General features: G+C 38.6%; 1 protein-coding gene across 1 annotated transcript in view; it reads right to left on the bottom strand.

The window, feature by feature from the left end:
- zc3h3 (zinc finger CCCH-type containing 3) overlaps positions 1-21,417 on the bottom strand; it is a 72,375-nt gene continuing 50,958 nt past the window's right edge. The window contains exons 9-12 of the mRNA XM_079882541.1: positions 17,745-17,876; positions 6,463-6,626; positions 3,473-3,642; positions 1-545 (exon numbers count right to left, since the gene is read on the bottom strand). Coding sequence (XP_079738667.1) covers positions 475-545; positions 3,473-3,642; positions 6,463-6,626; positions 17,745-17,876 — 537 coding nt within the window. The 3' untranslated portion in view covers positions 1-474. The remainder of the gene's footprint in view (positions 546-3,472; positions 3,643-6,462; positions 6,627-17,744; positions 17,877-21,417) is intronic.

The following is a 21,417-nucleotide window of genomic DNA, read 5'->3' as shown; positions in this document are numbered from 1 at the left end:
CGCAGAAATCACAAATAAATTTTATTAAGAAGTTTTCCATTCTTTGAAAATACATTTTCACAAGCTTACATTCTAAATGATAAAACTAATTCTCTGAACAACAAACCACTACATAAACACTGTTTTAAAAACCCCTGAGAATAACTTTACACTTTGAAACTAACTCCATTCTCTTGGAATGTAAATGTTTTTTTTTTTTGCAGAACAGTATTTGATTATAATGCATATATTCAGTTCTGCAATTGTGAATAGTTATGAATATATTCTAAGAAATCTGTATAATCAATTCTTAGAATTTGCATCTTGGAATTCTTGAAACGAAAAGTGATTTGATACCAAAAAATAGTTGTGAACGTCTAATGTACAGAGGTCTTTGTAAACTGTTCAAGAGAGGCGGAGTCAATTTCTTATTTCGAAAATAAAAGTTAAGTTAAAAAAAGTTGAATTATTCATTACTGATTAAAACACCCACCATTAGCCCTCCTTTGGCGAGGGTTCTGTTTGTGTTGAAGATAAGAATCGTGGCTTGATATGCAGTGTCTTTCCTGTAACAGAGAGAAGAAAGGAGAAGAAAAATTCCACAAAGAAACACTGTCCGGTGCAAAAGGAAAAGACCAACATGTTATCCGTAAAGGAAGAGTTTATTTCACGTACTCAAGGAAGTGAATTGTGATTGTCTTTTGGTTATACAGCAGTAACTGATGCTAAAAGTATATGAAACTTTGATTCGGAAAAACAAGACCGACAGACAGACAAGAAATATATAGCACCTGCTACGTAATGACAGGAGTCGCTATCACTTGTTTTTACTGATAGAGGAGTGACACATGAGTGTGTGATTGTCTCAGGGTGAGTGATAGCACATAGACCGAAGGGGAAAGGAGAAGATGCAGGCAGTGATGCATAGATTCTGGGCTAATTTATGCAAAGCAGAGAGAAGTTTGTCTGGACGGCCACAATCTTTAGAGTGAGAGCTACACTGTCATTAGTAACAATTAACTGCTCTTAGTGCGAGTCTGTGTGGCTGGGAACCTCACTGTGGTTGGGAATCAAGAGTTAGTTCTTATTCAAGACCACCAGCTCCAATTTCTTTAAACACACACACGCACACGCACACACATTGGGTTCTCATGTTTTATGGAGACATTCCATAGACATAATGATTTTTATACTGTACAAGCTGTATATTCTATTTGCTTACACCAACCCTAACCATCACAGAAACCTTTCTGCATTTTTACATTTTCCAAAAACATAACTTAGTATGATTTATAAGCTGTTTTCCTCATGGGGACCAAAAAATTTCCCCACAAGGACAAGGATTTTGTACATTGCCATCTTTGTGGGGACATTTTGTCCTCACAACGTAAAATTGACCTGGACACACACACACACACAGAAATGATTTTAAATACTTTCAGTTTAAGTACTGGTTCTGGAGCATCTATTTACAGCCGATGCAAATAGAAAATTGTAATATGATATTTAAGCATCGGAGCTGCTGTCATAATAATCAGGGATGTTTGCCTCAGAATAGAATGTGTTTTAAATTCCAATTAAATTCCTGTATTTAAATTGAGGCTGCAAACAGGAGGTATGAATTACAATTAGAAATTGATCACAACAAAGAACTCAAATCAATTAATATTTAAAATTAAAATGTATAACTTATTTAACTAGAAAAGTAAAGTTAGTCAAGACTTATTGGTTTGCTTAAAAATTAAAGAAATTGAAGGGTTAATAATTTGACAACATACTTCTGAGGATAATGAATGCAGTAAGTATTGTTTGCCAAACATTATCCATGGTTTCGTCTTCAAAATGACCAAGATACATATTAACAGAACCACTAAGGAATCCAGATCGTTGAACTGAATCAGAAAAGTCAAATTCCCTTTGAGAGCAGCAATTGTTCAGTCTGTATGTAGCAAATGATTTCAGGCAACAGGATGAGAAAGTGACATGTGAAAAGCCATGGTGGTCTGGTGGGCACCTGTGCTATTCTGAGACACAGGGCTGCCATCAATGATCCCAACGGGGAACTGATCTGGAACTTGGCATCAGAGAAATAGGAAGTGTGTATGCACAACAAGCACAAATTTGTATAAATATGCAGACATGACAGAAATAAACTTGCCATCACTCATGAAAGCTTTGAGAATAGAAAGCAAAGATGCATGAACATGAGCTAAAAAAAACAGAGCAAAAATAGAGCAAACAGGAGTTAAACGTTTCAATGTTTACGTATAGAGAAGAGAAAGAGCCAATGCCATGCTTCAGAATGTCCATGTGACCGAAAACACGCAAGGTCAGAGGTTAATCACAGTGGTTTCTGTTCTGCAGTAACTCATTTAAGAAAGGAAGTGTGAAAGCATGAAAGCATGAGAAAGGAGAAAACAAAATCAAGAGAGTTCAAATGGTTTCTTAAAAGTAAGAACCAGTTCATTTCTTGCATGAGTTTGCGTAAAGGCAGTATATAAGGTTTGTCTTATTGAGTGTGGAGAAAGAAAGACAGTGTTCCATAGGGTACGGCTGGTGTGTGTGTGTGTGTGTGTGTGTGTGTGTGTGTGTGTGTGTGTGTGTGTGTGTGTGTGTGTGTGTGTGTGTGTGTGTGTGTGTGTGTGAGGATATAGGGGCCCCTTTCTTCTAATCCTCTATCAGTCAGACTGACATACCAGCTTCAGCTGTGCCTGTCCTTAACAACAAACCTAAATATTAGTAACCCCTCAGTAAGTATTATATACCTCATGTAGTCCGCTCTTAAATAATTTCACCCCCCTCGATATTATTAACCCTGTCACTGTGCATTAAATAACACAACTATTCACTCCATACATATTTATTACCTCCTTACTCTTTATATATACAGTGAGACCAAAAAGTATTTGAACTCTTAAGCCACACATAAAAAGGCTATTAAAAAATAGCCACACACACACACACACACACACACACACACACGCACACGCACACACACGCACGCACGCACGCACGCACGCACGCACACGCACACACACGCACACACACACACACACACACAAATGTGTCATGCAATTTAAATGCATTAGATGCAAAACATCAATCCAAGTGGCATCTACAAAGAAATCATTCAATACCAGACCTAGAGCTAACTTTATTTTCCCAGTAACTCCAATTTTTAGTGGGTGTATGAAGTAATTTCCTCTCAGTTTCACATAGGTGTCCCAGCAGGGTAACCACAGGTGTAGTTGTCATCACTATGTGCCCAAATACTTAATTCTCAATTAAAACTCAATAAACTTATTTTCGTGAATGTTTTGCTATCTTTCTTTAAAGTGCCACTTGGTTACACTTAATTATTTCAACAATATTTGTATATTATGTGTAGCTTAAGTACCTAAATACTTTGTAGGGCCAATGTATGCATCTCATCTACTGTATGTTATTGTTATTATTATTTAAATCTAACCTCCTGTTCACACACAGTACACACCTTTGGCCTGTAAGCCTGCCGCAGGAGGGATCTTTGGGGAATCAGGGTTCTCTGACATGTCAGGAGAGCTGCACAAAGATATGAAGGAGGGCAGCTTCTCAGGACCCGAGGAGGACGAGCCCTCATCTGCCTGTATGGACTCTGTAGACGGAGCCTGAACTTCCTCCGAACTGAAAAGGCAAAACGCAAATTATTATAACAAAGAAACAGATTTCATTTGTTTCATTTTATTATATTTTCAAAGGAATTTATAAATGATCAGCATGCTCGTGGGAGATTTGCACTAGCCGCGTTTCCACCACAGGAACTTTCCCCAGGAACTAGGGACATTGGGGTGGTACTCGGTGTGTTTCGACAACAGGAACCAGGGTCTAAATGAAGTTCCGGGTAAAATTTTTTTAAACAAAATCACCCTCAGAAAGTAGTGTACTATTTCAAAGTTCAGGAACATACGGGGCTGGGACTTGGGTGCTGAACAAGCATTTTTTTTCAACCACCATTTTTAAAAGTTTGTTGCGGTTTTTAAAAGTTGTTTGTTATTCAAATCAACAATGGATTTTTAAAAAAATACAAAAGATGGACTAACGATGAGGTTCAGGCTTTATTAAGCTTATATTCTCTTGGTCGGCGTTACGTCACAAATCATGTGACCTGCGTAGCAACAAGCCGCCGCCAAGTTTGATTGGTAAAACAAACCGAAGGCAAAGCCCGAGGCAAATCAAAAATGTATCTATTCACAGAAGTTTTGCTGTGGATTATGTCAGTTATGGATACTAACGGACTACTTTGTATTAATGATGATTGAAATCTGTGTATGCGAATGTATGTCGGTGGTGAGAAGTGAATGTAATAAAACACTCATGTAAAGCGCTTTGTGACTAGCTACATGTCTGTGAAAGGCGCTATATGAGCTCAGTCTGTCAGTGGCACAGCTTGTACAGTGTCAGTGAGGGGGACAGTTTTTTCAAAAGCCAAAAAAGGCTAACTGCAGAAATTTATCTTATTCCCCACACAACTAACGTTAGTGCATTTTCATTGTTGCTTATCAGTGTAGAGCTGCCGACCATTATGCATAGCAATGTCATAACATAGCAACAGAAAATTGAGTGGCCATCTCTGCAATGGTATTATTTTGTTATTCTTTGATTTGCCCCTCAATTTGTCCATTCATTTGAGATTACATTTCTATTTAGATTTAAAGTAAAATGGTATGTGCATACCCTCTATTCACACTTTTTGCATTAACCAGTCATCAGATTCAATTTTATTGAATGTAGTGTCTAATGACAACAGCTAGACTTTAAAATTTGTAATGAGAAATTGTTTCTTACACAAGTTGTGAAATACTAAAAGGCGTGAAGATTGACATGCATTTGTGCAGTGTGAACTAACACCTCTTCCAATCGCCTGGAGCCATTTCTCTCTCCTTTCTGGCTCAGTTGCCTCGCTAGGAATCAAATAAAAGGAGAGGTCACTCCTTTTTACTCTGTTGTTGGTGCAACCAACAACACAACAGTTTTTCGGCATGATTTGCAACCAAAGGAAAAGAGCTCGGCGCTCGTTTGTCTTCCGCTTCGTGTTGCTTAATGGCGGGCGCTTGTTTGTTTTACCCTTCGCCGCGTTGCTATGCGCGTGCAGTGCATTATGGGAGTACAAGTCCCGGATGTCCGACCTCGAGAATGCAGAGGACGAAATCAAAGCCAGTCTACGGAAAGCCTGTTCACTCCAACGCCCTATTAAGTCCTATTGGTTGTAGTTCCAATCAGAGTTCCACTGGGGGTGCTCGCCATGAGTGCAAAATGAATGGGAGTCAATGGGGCTAGACGGCTAAATTTGTCTCCCTCACCCGATTGCCGTTGAGAAATCTCAGATTTGATTGTAGGTTTTGCAAGTTCAACATGGGTTATAGATCGAAAGTTGAATGAACGAGTACTTATTTCTTTTCGATTTCTTACAGGTTGAGTTGTTGTTGCCCATAACACGCTAACATTCTGCTAATGACGTCAGCATTCTGACGTCATTGACATTTTGAAAGACTTTTTTAAAGCAAATAAGTGACTCTACAAAATCTAACACCAAGCAATGTGTAATTTCTTTGCATCCCCTTTCGAAAACAACATTCAAATTACTAGACAAAAAATTATATCCTAAGAAAAGTGGATTTTGAGCGGTATAGCTCCATAGACCTCCATTCATTCTGCACTCGTCATGTGAGCGCCCTCATACGGAACAAGAGTGGAACTGCAACCGGAAGTTTGTTGAGTGGCACTTCTCCCCTCATTAGACTTTCTCTGACGAAATCCAGCGAGAACTGGAGAGCCGCGCACAGTCCTACGTCACCGGACTAAAGGTGACATCCTTTGTGTGATAACTATAAAGATAACAATAAAGATATATTTCTAAAAATCATTCTCAATATAAAAGAATAGCAGAGTTCACACCACAGCTATCAAGATAACGGCACCGAGAAATGATATAGTTGGAATCACTTTCAGAACGATTTTATCCAGCTGATGAACGATAAAAACATTTACAGCCAACCAGAATCCATCCTGCTGTAACGAGCTCGAGCATTCAAAGTGGCAGACAAGCCCGCGATTAGAATAAACAGAACGATATCGTCCACTGGTGTGGGCACTTATATAGTTATCTTTATAGTTACCATTCTAGGTGTGAATGGGCCTTAATATGCATAATCTTCATGGTACTTTAGACCACGATGGAAACGCAGACAGCTACAGGTCTGGGGGAAAAAAGTTCCGGGACAAATTGTTTCAGGTAATTTCGGTGGAAACGTGGCTATGGTTATTCAGGTCTCTTCCCTATAAATAATAGTAATATAGTGATATAAATAATAATAATAACAATAATAACTTATTTATAACTGTTTGAGTTATAACTACAGTGCAGAAAGTGGAAAGAGAACCCTTATATACAGATGGCAATTAAGAATTGTAAAGGCCAATGTGGGATTAGTTCCTCTTCCTGACCTCTTTATAATGTCTCTGGTGCGGGCTTTCTTGGCCGGTCCAAAGCTTGTGTTAGAGCCGGTGCGTTTCACACGCTGTCTGTGGTGCAGCTTGCATTTGGATCCACGTGGACACACACCGGTACTGGAGAAGTCAGGACACACCAGCGTGTGTTTCTTCTTACACTGTGGAGAGAGCAGAACTTTCTTAATGCTTTATTTCTTTACACCCAGATTCAGAAGTGGATGTATGTGGGTTGGTAATGAACATGTGTGCCACACTCAGTAGGAGTGCACTGAAGTTAGCAAAAGTAAGTGTTTGTGTGTGATCACACATCAGTAGGTGCATGCATCTGATAAGTGAGAGAAGGTGAGCATGTGTTTGTGTGTGTAAGTGAGAGTAGGTGAGAGTGTCTGTGTGCCTGTGTAATTTGGGCGTAAATTGGTAGCTTCATTCTTCTGGAGACCTGATCCCTCCCACCTGTCAGAGGAGCTAATTATACCCCACTATGGGGTGAGGAGCGCAAGACGCGTGTATAAGTGAGAGAGAGGGGGACTGGGCAAGTGTGGGACAAGTTGCTCCAGAAATAGAGAGAGAGAGTGTGTCTGTATGTGTGTGGGAGTGAAGGGTGGCTGAAGGATCGTGTGTCCGGGAACAGTGTGGACTCCCTGTCACCCCTTGGGGCAGACCGCCCTGAGACACTCTCCCCCCAACAGGGATCAGGTCAGAGCCATAAGTGGCCTAAAATGACCAAATATACAGTTATAACAGTGAAACACCAGATGATCTCATTTTATGGTGCTTAGAAATGAAATTACAGATTTTGTTAGATTAAACCCTCAGGGACAGTTCACACAGGAAACATGTTCTTGTAATCCAGCTGTGCGACTTTTTTAATTGTTGCACAAATGCATCTGCCTTTTTTCAGTGTATAGCACCACATTTTTAAGATATTGTGTGAAAAGTAGTTTGCCAAAATGCATCTCAAGACCCTCAGTAAACCCCTATATTAAATGTATCCTGTGTAAATGGCACATTAGCCAGCTATAATGAAAAACAACAAAACAAAACTGAAAACAACAAAAATGAAATCATAATAATAATAAAAAATAGTTAGGCTTAACAGGTTGACATTCAAGTCTATGTCTAGATTATGAGATTAAGGAACATAGAATCTATCACTAATTGCAGACATAGTGTGGCTATGGCATTTTTAAGTCCAAGAGGACAGCTTTTGCTATATTTTATATACAGGAAACACTTTAAGAATTTTTTATATATAAACACACACAGTCCAGTGTAACTGGATTATCGCACCCAATGAATCTGGGTCTCTAATGCCCCCTAAATCATCCTATAGACAACATCATCACTCACCACACTCATGGCTAATTGGCCCAATTTGCTAAATCCCTTGCCACTTGAATTCAGTCGATTTCAATTCCACCCCATTTCAGAAGAGCATTTGGGACCTTTCTTTTTTTAAACACCCATTTGTTTCTTGTTTGACTGATAACATCCATGTCGCACTTTAATCATTCAAAGGTCCGGTGAAGGCAAATGTGTAAACTGTGAGAAATTACAAACACGGTAAAGTGGGATAATCTGATCATAAGTATACTGCATATGTAATTCTACCGATTCTGTTTCCATATTCACGACAATATGAACAATTACTACTGATGTGCTTGATCTTTGAATAATGTTTATGGGAAAAATGTCAAGTTACACATACTTTCCCCCCCAAAAAAGTCTACATTTAATTCAAAGTTTCCCCTTTTTCATGATGTTAGTTACCAGTTATCTATTTCAAATAGCTAAATATGAATACCAGGAATTCCCAATCATCAGACAACTGATAAAGTCATCTTGACGTGCGGCAAAATATTTTGTAAAAATAGAACCAACATCACTGTTCACTAGCTCATAATGAATTCAGTGTAAAGGCCCTTTCACACTGAGCGCGAAACGACTAATTGCCTTCATCTGATTCACGCCTGCACGATAGGTGGCGCTGACCGAGAATTCATTTTTCCTCATGTATGTTTCTCATAGGTCTTCCCATTTGGCTTTAACCTTGTCTGCTGCACAACATACAACAGGAAATTTAGATAAATAAAGTTTAGTACTAAACAGAAACCATAATCAGGTGCATGTAACGACTTCCGACTGTGATCTAAAGTGGATTTTGATTAAATAATGGGCAGTCGTGCATTATTTGTAGTGTTTTATAATAAATGAAACAATGCACTTGCTTAGAATTTCTCATTTAAGCATTTCTCATTCTTTATTGTTACAAAAATACCCCAAGCCGCATTAAAAACATACAGAGCATATATTGTCATAATATATTGGCTTCATGTTTCACCCCTAGAAACGTTTCTCTCAGTTGTTTATTTGTGGAACTCAGAATGAGTGAATTAACACAACAGCATCATTTGTAAGGGCAGGAGTTATGATCACATAATATGACTGACAGCTCAAGAGAGAATGAGCTCTCTGACTCATAACAGACATGCACAGAAGAAAACAGCGCTCTATGCCGTTTCAAGCTCCACAGATTGCATAATTCAGTGGAAAATTTATAGAAACTATCTGAATAAAGAACATGTAAGAATAAACTGTTCTCAGACACCAATGATAACACTCAACATCAATTATCTTCTCTCTTCCGGAATACTTTTCTTTGGTGTTTGCACAGGTTTACCAAACAGCACCACCACTCTCACACATTTGTGCAACAGCAGCAGCTCGGCTAAGCTCAAATCTAATTGGATGGCTTGTTTCATCAAAAAAAATAAATAAATAAATAAATAAATACACTGATCAGAAAACAAAATCTCGCTATATTGCACTGCAATTGGTCGCACCTGGTGTGAATAGCTCCATAGGGATCTATTGTTTCGATTCAAGAGAATCAGTAGCTGGGTTTCTATTAGCCTTCAAATTGCGCAAATTGAAAATACGCACGATGGAAACACGTCAATTTTGCAAAAACTCCCATATATTGCAAAAAAGTTTTTATGCTCGCATGGAGTGGTTTTTCTGGCAATTCGAAAAAGGAATATTTTGCAAAATTGCAAGGGAAATTGTTTTTGCGCATTTACAGGTCATCTGACGTAGATGGTGCGGTATGTTTGGACAGAAGATGAGACAGTTCTTCATTAAAACTCATAACAGACAAAAGTATTACGAAAATACTGGATTCTAAACAACAAAGAAATTACACAATTTATCAAGACCTTGAAGCAGATAGGAGGGAGAAACACCTCATATGTGCCACTCCCAAGTATAAGGGGCTTTCCTTGCCATTAATGTTTGGATAACACGCCTACGTCTCCTTCGATTAAAAATAATGGCTAGTGCGGTAGCTAAGACATACGTAAAAAGGATATACGCCCTGGAAAATTGCTTAAAGCTACCAACATCTGTTGCCATGATTTTTGGAATGACTCTTCGCGAGAGGAAAAAATTACGTTTTAGATGCATAACATCGGTTAATGGAAACGGCGTCATCTCGCAACAGTTTTTTATCGACATTTAGAAAATATCGCAAAAGTTTTGCGCAAATGTGTAATGGAAACGCGGCTATTGCGACGTACATTCCTGCTCCTAAACACGACCACAACACATCCCTGAAGTGTCAGCAGAGATTGTGTCAAGACTCCCATGTGAAGGCCTTATCGACACGACAGCCATCGGCACTTATCTTCAACAAACCCGTCTCCATACCGGCGTGATGACTCAGATCTTCAACCAGATGGAACTGGATAATATTCTGAATGTTCCAATCCAATCTGACTTCTGACCTATAATACTGCCTGAATCATAATCATACACTGTGGGCCCTATTTTAACGATCTAAGCGCATGGTCTAAAGCGCAGGGTGCAAGTTCACATAGGGCGTGTCCGAATCCACTTTTGCTAGTTTAACGATGGGAAAAATGGTCGTCGTGCCAGGCGCATGGTCTAAAAGTGTTGTCCCTATTCTCTTAATGAGTAATGGGTGTGTTTTGGGATTTACGTGCGTTAAACCAATCAGAGTCTCATCTCCCATTCCCTTTAAATGCCAGTTGCTATTTACATGATGGAATTTGATAGTGGAAAGACCGAAGCCGCCTCCAGAGCTCAAACGGAACTGCTCGTGTGCGAGGTAAAAGTGCGCAAGCAGACCATCTACAGGACAAGCCAGATTTCACCATATCTTTATGTACACAATAATAATCTTTTACATTGTAATCCTTTTATTTTAAATATTTGGCATGTTTGTGTGCTGCTGTGCGTCCCTGTGTGTTTAATAAGCAAAGTGTACGCGCGCTGTGGACCCGCCTATAGGCGCACATTACTAACGCGCTCTTTAAATAACCAAAAAAAATATTGCGTCATTGACTTTACACAAGGTTTCAGTTGGTCAATGGCACAGTCTATTTCTGTTCCCTCAAAATAGCAACGTGCCAACAATGCGCCAGAACACGCCTCGTTTTCAGACCAGCACGCCCATGGGTGCACAAATGGGCGCAAATGCATTTGCTATTTAAACAACGTGGTGCAGGACGTGAAAATGATAACTGTGTCGGACTGAAACTAGCAAAAAACACTTGCATCACGCTTGGCGCTGCATGGCGCCGGGTGTAAGATAGGGCCCTGTTTGTTAGTTGGCCAGAGGAGAACTGGCCCCCCCGACTGAGCCTGGTTTCTCCCAAGGTTTTTTTCTCCATTCTGTCACCTGAGTTTTTGTTACTTGCCACTGTCGCCTTTTTCGCCATTGGCTTTTGGCTTGCTTAGTTGGGGACATTTCATTTTAATATCCAACATTATTGATCTGCCTGCATTGACACAATTATATGAGAACTGAACTGAGCTGGACGATGACATCACGGTTTTCACAAGAGCGGCTATATATATATATATATATAAATGAACTAAATTAAAAACTTTTTTACAACAAACTTACTTAAGCTGGACTGTGATGCTATTTTCTTCTGGAAACAAACTTTGTTGCATTATTTATCTCTGCATGTAAAGCTGCTTTAAAACAATCTGTATTGTAAAAAGCGCTATATAAATAAAGGTGACTTGACTTGACATTTGTGTCACTTAATTACGCTCAGTGTGCATTTAAGTTGAAAAAAAAGAAAGAAAAGGCTTTGCTTTGTTGGGCCCCTATGTCATCACCAATATGCCATTTAGGACGGGCCCGGACTGTTTTGCAGGGAAATGTACTGGCATCTCCAGGGCATTTATAATTCAACAACATTGATTGCATCCACAGAGTCTACTCTCAGGTGTCAACAGACCATTTGATGCATATTGACCACTAAGATGGCCAGAGCTGGTTGAACCCACCAATTTCAGACTTTTTGGTTGGCTGCTATGCATTCTAAAGTCAGGGTGCACACGTTTTTAATCTTTCAGGCGGAAAAAAGGAGTTTTTCAAGAGTTTTGTCAAGTGTAAAAAAGATTCAGATTTCCTCATTGCTGTCTGTATAATCTTGTGTAAAGCCTCCAGCTCTATTGTTTGCCAGGGCTAATACTTAGTTGCATAGAAGTATATTATTGTGGAAGCCCTGACAGGTTTGCCTGCGTCTTTCATCACATAAAAACCACAAACAACATCCCCTTCTTAAGCGGGAGGAGTTCCTGGCCTGAAGAATCCAAAGTCTGGTTTATAAGACCAACTTAAGCCAGACCAACATGGTTAGTCCACGCAAAAATTATTCATCATGTATTCACCCTCAAGTCGTTCCAAACCTGTCTGACTTTCTTTCTTCTGCTGAACACAGAAATAACACTTCTGAAAGAAGAACACTTCTGATAGAAGTGAACACTGAGTTTTTTTTCTCCATTCAGTGAAAGGGCAGTTGGGTCCAATATTGTTTTTGGCCTCAATGACTTTCATTTTAAGGACAGAATTTGATTTTTAGGAAAACTATCCCTAAAATTTAATTCATATTCCTTTCACGCCCACCAACATTTGATTTATTCAAATTAGTGAAAGCTACAATATGAGAAGTAAGGGTGATATCAATCCAGTGTTGGTTGGGGAAGCTACTCTCAAACTGACTGTCAAAGTGCAAAATTGCTACAAATGAAACATCAATGCAAGAACAAAATGTATGCAACTTAAATTAATACAAGAGTAGTCAAAAATGCATGTTAAACTCACAGCACTTGCATTGATGGAGCTCGCAGCATTTACTGTGAATGGAGCCGTTCTCAGACGCGAAATATGAGCTGTTTGCGTAAATGCTTCGTTCTGAAGCCCACCGCAACCTTTTTAATTAGACCACAGTTTTCTGTTCGGCTGACAGTTGCTTTGCCAAAGCAATGGCTCAAAACATAACGTTAGTGATCTTTTAGGTTCATTACAAAACTGTGGCGGGACAGATTAAACTATGATGGGTCATCATAAAATCAGAAATGGACATTTGATATAGAGTGCAATAAAGCAGGTCAATTAATCAACTTAAAAAGGCTATTATTCACCAGTATTTGCTTGAAGTATTCGACGCAGACAGCATTTTTGGTTTGCATAAATTACATACAAAAGTGTAACCTATACTAGTCGATTCATAAACGTATAAGTTGATTGGCTATTTGGAATCATATTTAATTAGAAGAAAATCCTACTGATTGGACGGGAAGTGGACACAGTACTAAGAAGGCTCATTAACTTTGATGTTAACGGCTGTGATCCGGGCAAAGAAAACACAAAAGCCCAAATCCTCTCAAACCATGCTCTCTCATACATTTTAATTTACATAAAAGCAGCAAAATAGAGGGAAAAGAGAAGTGTGTGAGAGAAAAAAAGAGAAGTGGATGGAACATCTTTATATCAGTGCAAGTTAACAATTTTCCACTTGATTTAAGAAAGGCTGGGAAGTCTCTGGGGCCTATTAGAAGAGCTTTCTACTGGCCACAAAGCAGAAAGAGTCAGCACATTTTACATTACTGAGACAGTGAGCAAGAAAGAGCGAGAGAGAGACAGAAAGATAGAATGGTGGTGTGAGCTATGATAAAGAGCTTGGAAATGAGAATAGTGACAGAGTGATAGAGGGATGAGAGGAAAGGTAGGAGAATCAAAAGAAGAGTGATCCGGGTGAGGTGTGAATGGATGTGGCCAGCAAACAAAAGAAGAAACGGGACATAAAAACATGGGAAATGGCAGACAGAAAGAGAGAGCAGAAGAAGGGGAAAAAGAACAGAGGGAGGGAGAAATGAAGAGGATGAGAGTGTGCTTTAACCCTTGCTCCGCTGGCGTATCCATTGCTGGCCTCTCGCCTGTACTGCTGTCATCAGCACTTTTTCACGTCCATAATTATGGTGTGCTATCCATCATATCTAAGACAGTGCTTTTGGGACGGCGCAAAATTACAAACCTAAGCACTTCGGCTAATAGAATAAATATTAATATCTCTCTTCTTATATATTCTCATTCTCACCCCAAATATTTAAATGAGCCCTGACAGCAAGAGAATGCATTTGTTTACGATGAAGGGAAAGCAAGGAAGAACAAATGGAGGGGAAAAAAACAGAGCGAGAGACAGACAGAGACAAAGAGAGAAGACGGGAGACGCAGAAAACACTGCAGAGAAACAATTCATTAGAATGAGACAAATCCAAAGAGGAAGAAACTGATAGGGGCGGCGATGAAAGTTTCTGCGGAAGAACAATAAAGCCAGGCATACTGTCAGTTTAAAAAAAATAAATCACTTTTGGTCTGGCATATATGAATTATGTTATTATCTCAAAAGCTTCCCGCTTTAAATCTGTAGCAAAATGACACAATAGTTAAAAAAAAAAGATGCACTCAGTAATTTTTTAATTGGCCAATATAGTAGTTGTTTCGGACTTGTCTTGGAAATTGTTTGACAGAGTGGTTACAGAGATAATTAGTCAGTTGGTCGTGTGATGTCCATGGGGCGACCTACTTCATTGGAAATTAAAGTGCGTTTATTAGGCTACTGATATGACAGTTTTCTCATGCCAGTGTATATATGTTGTAGTTGTGGTTGTGGTTGTGGTTGTGGTGGGGTGGGGGGGGGGGGGTAACTTTATAGTGACTTTTTTTTAAAGTGCATTAAGCATCATGAACTAACAATGAAAACTTTTTACAGCATTTTTAATCTTGATAATGTTAATTTATAAATGTATACATTTTCCTTCATTCATTCATGTTCATTCATAATACATTAAATAATGTTTATTTATGCAACACACTTTTAAAAATGTATTAGTATATATATAAATTAAAGTTAACCAAAATTAATAAATGCTGTAAAGTATTGTTCATTGTTAGTTCATGATGTCTAATTAACCAATGTTAACAAATGGAACTTTACTGTAAAGTGTTAAGAACTCTTTTTAAATAAATAAACATTAATAAGAACGAGACTAGCACAAGTCATGTGATGTCATGTAAATTAAATTTGATGAGAAGAAGAATGTAATAGATAGTACAACATGACAGTGGCTTCATCTGTCTCATGCAAGCATACGTTTGTACGTTCCTGTATGGCTTCATGAGACTGAGGGACAGGTGTGACGGGGACAACAGGAGCATATGTGTGTGTGTGTGTGTGGGAGAGCTGGGGTGAGGATAGAGGTCATGGATGGGTTAGAACCTGCTGGATTAAGGGCAAATGAGGACACTTGGTAAATGTGGGTCATGTCGTCCTCTCGTTACTGCCCCCAATACGTCATTCACTCACAAACATGGAGGAAACCAAATGCATATGTCAAAAACACCTGGATGATGGTTCAGATTAACATTCAGAACACAGTCAACTTTTAAGAGCTCTATTTTAAAATTCTTGCAAAATGTCATCACCAATACATGGCATTCATTCATTAAGACCTATAAAACGGCTGCAAAGCACTATAATACAACAATTGTTATGAATGTCAAACCACATGTACTTTGCATCTATGTGGATGCAAGTAGAAGGGAAACATTTAGAAGATGTAAAAGATACATTTTGCTGACCTGAAACACTGAACCACGTTACGTGCCAAATGTCACAGTTGTTCGCTCTCTATATCAACACTATTCACCACAGAATTCTTTGATTACAATACAAGTGTATACAAAATTAAAGAATGAATCCTCAATTAGGGAAATTTCCGGCTTTCCGTGTTTTCACTGTTATACAGTAAGGGGCCCTATTACGCATCTTCTGAAAGAGTACTGAATCCTCTGATCAAAACATAGGCGAAGAAAAAGCAGAAACAAGCGATATCTATATGCGATATGCGTATGCATGTGTAAAATAACATGATCATCAACAGCATATAAATAAAAACTGCCTAATTTTACTGAATGAAATGTAGGCCCAGGACAAGCTATAGGACTGTAAAGCTTTGGGGGTGTTAATGGACTCGATCTACCTCATCTATGATTTGATCATCGTTCTGAATCCCATCCAGATGTAGTCTTTGACAATAATGCGATTTTCTCAGCTTTTTGCTCAAACTGTTGCTGTTTTATGAAACTTACCCAAATTCAAGTGTTGATAAAAAAAAGAATGCGTTAGGCTAGAATAATTTTGTTGTTGTTGTTGTTGTTAAAAGGCAGAGGATCTGATCTTTCTTTTGATATATTGCATATTCAGATATACATACAACAAAATATTCTGGGGGCCATGAAACTTTTGTGAAAATGACCAAAAATGATGGCGGTGGCGGGCAACTTTTTTCGAAAACGCTGGCGGGGAAAGAATGAAGAGAGTTGAAAGGCTAAATATTTTTTTTAGCTTTTTAACTACCCCTCTATAATACATTATAAATTAATAAGTTAAATTAAGCAAAATATATTCAAGTAAAAATATTTTCAGTTAAAGCCACAGTATGGAATTTTTCTCCACTAGGTCGCTAACCTCTTTACAATAACAAAGGCGTAGTTTGATGACGCAACACATGCTAAGAATTATGGATGTTGTCGTCAACGTCAAGCCGACCGATCTAATAATGTTTATGGTTGACTGAATACATCGATGCTTTTATCATGACTGTGATATGAAGCAGTTCGGGATTGCTAAGAGACAGCTATCAGCTCCAAACGCGACGCGAGCTCCCGCGGATATAAAAGGAATATGGACATTTCATTCTACCGAACTACACGCAAGTGCAGAATTACAACTCACAGGTCAGTTTATTAGACAAATTAAACTTGTGAGGTAACGCAGTGCTGTTTCACTTGGTCTAACATTACACTATCACACTAAACTGCATTTGAATGTGTTGAAATGTATGTGTTAGTTTGTCTATATGAGACTAGCAGTAAGCTAGATCAACATTAGAATAACATACAGATCATATTCTAACATTTTATCATTGTTGAACTATATAACATTGATTAGTTTTATGTAAATGTGCTCACCTGTTTAATAAAGTACATGTAGAAGCGGTCGAAGTCTCGGACGTGGAGCTCTCGATATACTGTCTATGGGAGCTCTAGGCATCCTGAAAACACCGCGCTGATATTGATTCTCGTTTTAGTTCTCATTTTTTATCCAAAGTCTGCTTGCCATGGTCCGTAATGTTTGAACGAAACAACAACAGCGTGCAAATAGACATTGCGAACTCCACAGTTGTCTGCGTCTGTCGCTTTGGTTAATCAGAGGGCTCTGCTCATAGCTCTGGTTACCATGGCAGTACGAGCGGAAATCATAGGCGGAAACCAGGGACAACGCGGATATGACGCCATTGACTGCGACAAACCGGAAATAAAGAAACGTCCCGTTTCTAAAAATTAAATTAAAATTTCTCCTGGTTTGAAAGTTGTTGGAAACAGTCGGGATAATGTAAGTACACAACAAAAAAAAATATATAACAGATATAGTGATTTTTGCTAATTTTAAAGCAAAAAAGTTACATATTGTGCCTTTAATGTACTACTCATCTACATAATGTTTTATAGCGAATAATAGCTTAGGGATAGCCAATATTGCTGTCATTAAATCACACCAAGCATTTCAGAGAACAATATAATTTTCAAAAAAATAATTAATAAAAAACAAACAAACAAACAGACATATATATATATATATATATATATACACATATGCATATATATACATATACATATACATATACATATACATATACATATATACACACATACATACATGCATACATACACACACATACATACATATATATATATATATACATACATACATACATACATACATACATACATATATTGGTTGAAGTTTTCAAATAGTCAAACACCCCTTAATTGAATAATCAACCAACATGCTTTTGGAACAGAAATGATCTTCCCTTAATATAAACTGTCTTACCTTATCTCCCTGCGGGCAGTAGCCTCGGACGAAGTCTTTGCACACATCGGCTTTGCGTGAGACATAGACATGGCTGTATGGACAGCTACTGTTATTACAGATCCCCTTCAAAAAGTATGAGCACACAGGCATCTACAAAGAAGTAAAAACAAAACAAAAAAAACATCAATTTAGAGCTTGAAAATGCTAACAATCCAAAATAAATCAAACTTCATAAAACCTCAAATAATCTAAAAAATTAAACTTCCAGCACTGAACAAAAGTGAGTGTGACTAAAAGAATACGGTTAGTTTGAAACACCAAAGAACTTATAAAAGAATAAGAGCAGTAACAAAACCATCTAGCCTTTAAATTCCCTTTCTAAAAGATGTGTGTAGATTATAGTGAATAAGTGATGGGAAACATAAGTGAATTACACACATATGGCACCAGTATTAAATCACATATCTATTGAAGTTCCTGTCAAAACACGCAGTTAATCACACATTGTCTAATCAGTAATTATGTGCATGTGTCAATGGCACAGATTTGCACTCCTCGTGAATATAATCTGCATGTATGAATAATCTGAGTGCTCACTGAGTGCTCTCTGGGTTTAAAATAGAATGTGAGGTTCGCGCACACGATGAGCGGAAGGGGGGGTGGGGGTGGGGGATGGACGCTGCCCTCTTAAGTGGAATCTCATTTCCATGGGGGTCATATCATTTCTGCTTAATTAACTGCAACAGAAATATTGACCCAAGCGGGGCGTCGTACCACCTGCATGATGTGTTTATGTGCAGGGGAGGGGAATGGACGCTAGCCACGAGTGGGGTGAAGGGGTTTGGGGGTCTTGTTTCTCAGTTATTTGGAGGGGGAACTGGATCGTTTTCAATTGCAGGCGTGAACTCAAGCCGCGCTTCATGGCATATACATGGATGACACAGGGTGCGGGGTTAAATTGAGCCCCAAGCAAGGCTGTGTAGGAGTAGAAGGAGGGGGGCTTATGGGGTCGGGACTAGCAGGTGGGCCTGCGCTGCGATGAGGTGGCTCTGCTCCTTTAAGACATGCAGACAGCTGGACTCTTGGTGCACTGGAGGGTGTAGAGGGTGACGACTGTCACAGGTGCAGTGATTCAGTGTGTTTGTGTGTGTGGGGGGCGTGAATATTGGTTGAATAGGGCCTTGGACCAAATACAAGCAAAAGTCTGAACAAGTGTTAGAATATAAAGGGAGGGAGGGAGAGAGTGGAGTAGAGAGAGAGACGGAGAGGGAGAGAGTGTATGTGTGTTTTACAGAAAGTGAACACTCAGAGGGGTGGCTTTTTCTGTGTCAAACAAACAAGGGAAAAGGGTATCTCACTGTGAGAAGGAAGTGTGGGGAAAGTTTCAGACAGTGTCCTTCTATACCTGGAATGCCACTGCTAGTCCTGTCATTTATACGCTGTTCATTTGCCACTCATGCAGTCATTATAAATGTTGTATTATTTATATTACTTCCATATTATACCAAAAGGGCGTTTTGTCACTGAATTCACTGAAAAAAACTCAAGATTTATTAATTTACATCACTTTTTCAGGCATGGAAAACTGATTTTCCATGTTTTTCATGATCATAGGAACCCTGAAGAAAACTTTGGATATAAAGTGGACCAAGTAATTATTTTTCCGCTGAAATAAATTAATACAAATTGTGTACACTTACATGATATACAGACTTCTGACTGTTTTTTTTCATGAGGAGTATACATAAGTTTGGTCTCCCCTTCATGGTGGCTGCCATATTGAATGACATGACAAGCTGAATATTACCAAAGTCCCTTTAAGACGAGTCATTTCACTCGCCTGCCATCTTTGCAAGTGCAGCTCCTATCTCTTTGAATGGGGAAAAGCTTAAGATTAAATTTCATATTTGAAATCAATAACATTTTGACAACTGTCATACATTTTGTTTCTAAACGCTCGAATCATGACAGGGAACGACATTTTTCGGGCTGGATCAAGCTAATACTGTTTCTATAGGAATCGGAATCGGTGATTGGCTCTTATTTAGAAGGCGGGACTTATTCCGCCATATTGAGCGCTGCACTTTTCCCCATTCAAAACAATACGAGTGACGCGTCTTGTGTTATTCTACAGTCTTTGATATTACTCACTTTATCTCAGCAACCCAGCTATTGTCAGATATTTTTTGGTTGCAAGTTTGCAACATGAATTACAGATCTCTGCAAATAAAATATTTCAATAATGGTACTGAAAACTAAATTGGTTAACAAGATAAGGAGAGCAAAGAATCACGGGCATGAAAAAATGTGACCATACACGTGTATGTCCGTCTGCGAGAGGTAGGTAAGTAATGAGATCGTAATGTTCACTTCAGGAGAATCTAGACTAGTATATGATGGATCACGTTGCGTCAATACTGATCCCATCGCCACCTGTCTCCATGACGGCAATGCCTAGGCAAAGAGCTCGAAGTATGTAACTCTGGAATCTAGTGGGATTGCCTCAAAGATATTGAGACTGTAACACACCAACATAACCTGAGAGAGGAAGCTAAGTCCCTGACATAGTATCTTTAATTATCACCCCACAGGCCTGCAAGCCCTGACAGTAACATGAAACCACCACATACGGCCAGTCATGACTTATGTTAAGATTCTTATGGCTTTATGCATAAATCCAACTGTCAATACTGTCCTACAAAGATAAAATACAGTAGCTGCACATTTTATGTTTGAGTTATGACTGAAATCAGGTCTATTAGATCATGATCTGCCCTGTGATGGACGAATTCAGTTCAACTATGCTTCGATTGAGAGAAAGCTATTATAAACAGAGCCACAGCGATTTTGATTTGATTTTCTACACTGTAAAAAAAATTACGTTATACAAGAAAATACTACTTACAGTTTTTCTGCTTTACTTCTTCTACTTTCACGTTTCATTTAATGTGTTACATCCCGTTTCTTTGTAATTGGTTGTTAAATTTACTAGTCGTTTAGTTTCTGAGTGGAAATTGTTTCTACACCAATTTCCTTTTTCCCAGTGTATGTAAACATGCGCTAAATCAGGGGTCGGCAACCTATGGTAATCGCAGGCACGTGAGCAAAAGCAAGAGAAGTGTATGTATTTCATTTAGATAAAGAAACTTGCACCTGCATAGATATCTACAGTTTGAGGTAATCATAGTAACACAGCTTGTTTTATTAAGTTAGGAGCTATAAATACTATTACTGCACAAGTCAATGAAAGCTGCAGCTCTGACCGCTGTGCATCATGAGACACTGAAAGCACAGCGCAGATCAGGACAGCAGTTCAGGACAGCAGATGCATCACACAAGTTAAGTCCATTTGACTGACAGCTTGCAGCTTGTTCTGCTGTATTTGTTGTGCTTAGCTTTGTGAAAAAAAAGTTGATGTTATAAAGTTCGGAGATATTCAACTAAGTATAGAGAGTCCTATTAAACACAATAGCAATGATGTGCAAACTTGGTGTAGAAACAATTTTCATTTAGAAATTGCTAGCAAATTTCATAATTAATTACAAAGAAATGGCAATGCATTGAATTAAATATGAAATTCTGAAGTAGAAAGACTGAAATAGTATTTTCTTGTACAACATACTCCAATATTTTTTTCTTTTATTTACAACTTCAAAAAAATATGTTTTACAGTGTGGGGTTCAGAAGTGTC

This window comes from Squalius cephalus, assembly GCF_949319135.1.
Source record: "Squalius cephalus genome assembly, chromosome: 10".
Classification (NCBI taxonomy): Eukaryota; Metazoa; Chordata; class Actinopteri; order Cypriniformes; family Leuciscidae; genus Squalius; species Squalius cephalus.
The sequence above is the reverse complement of the archived record's forward strand: the minus strand, read 5'-3'. Positions and strand labels throughout refer to the sequence as shown.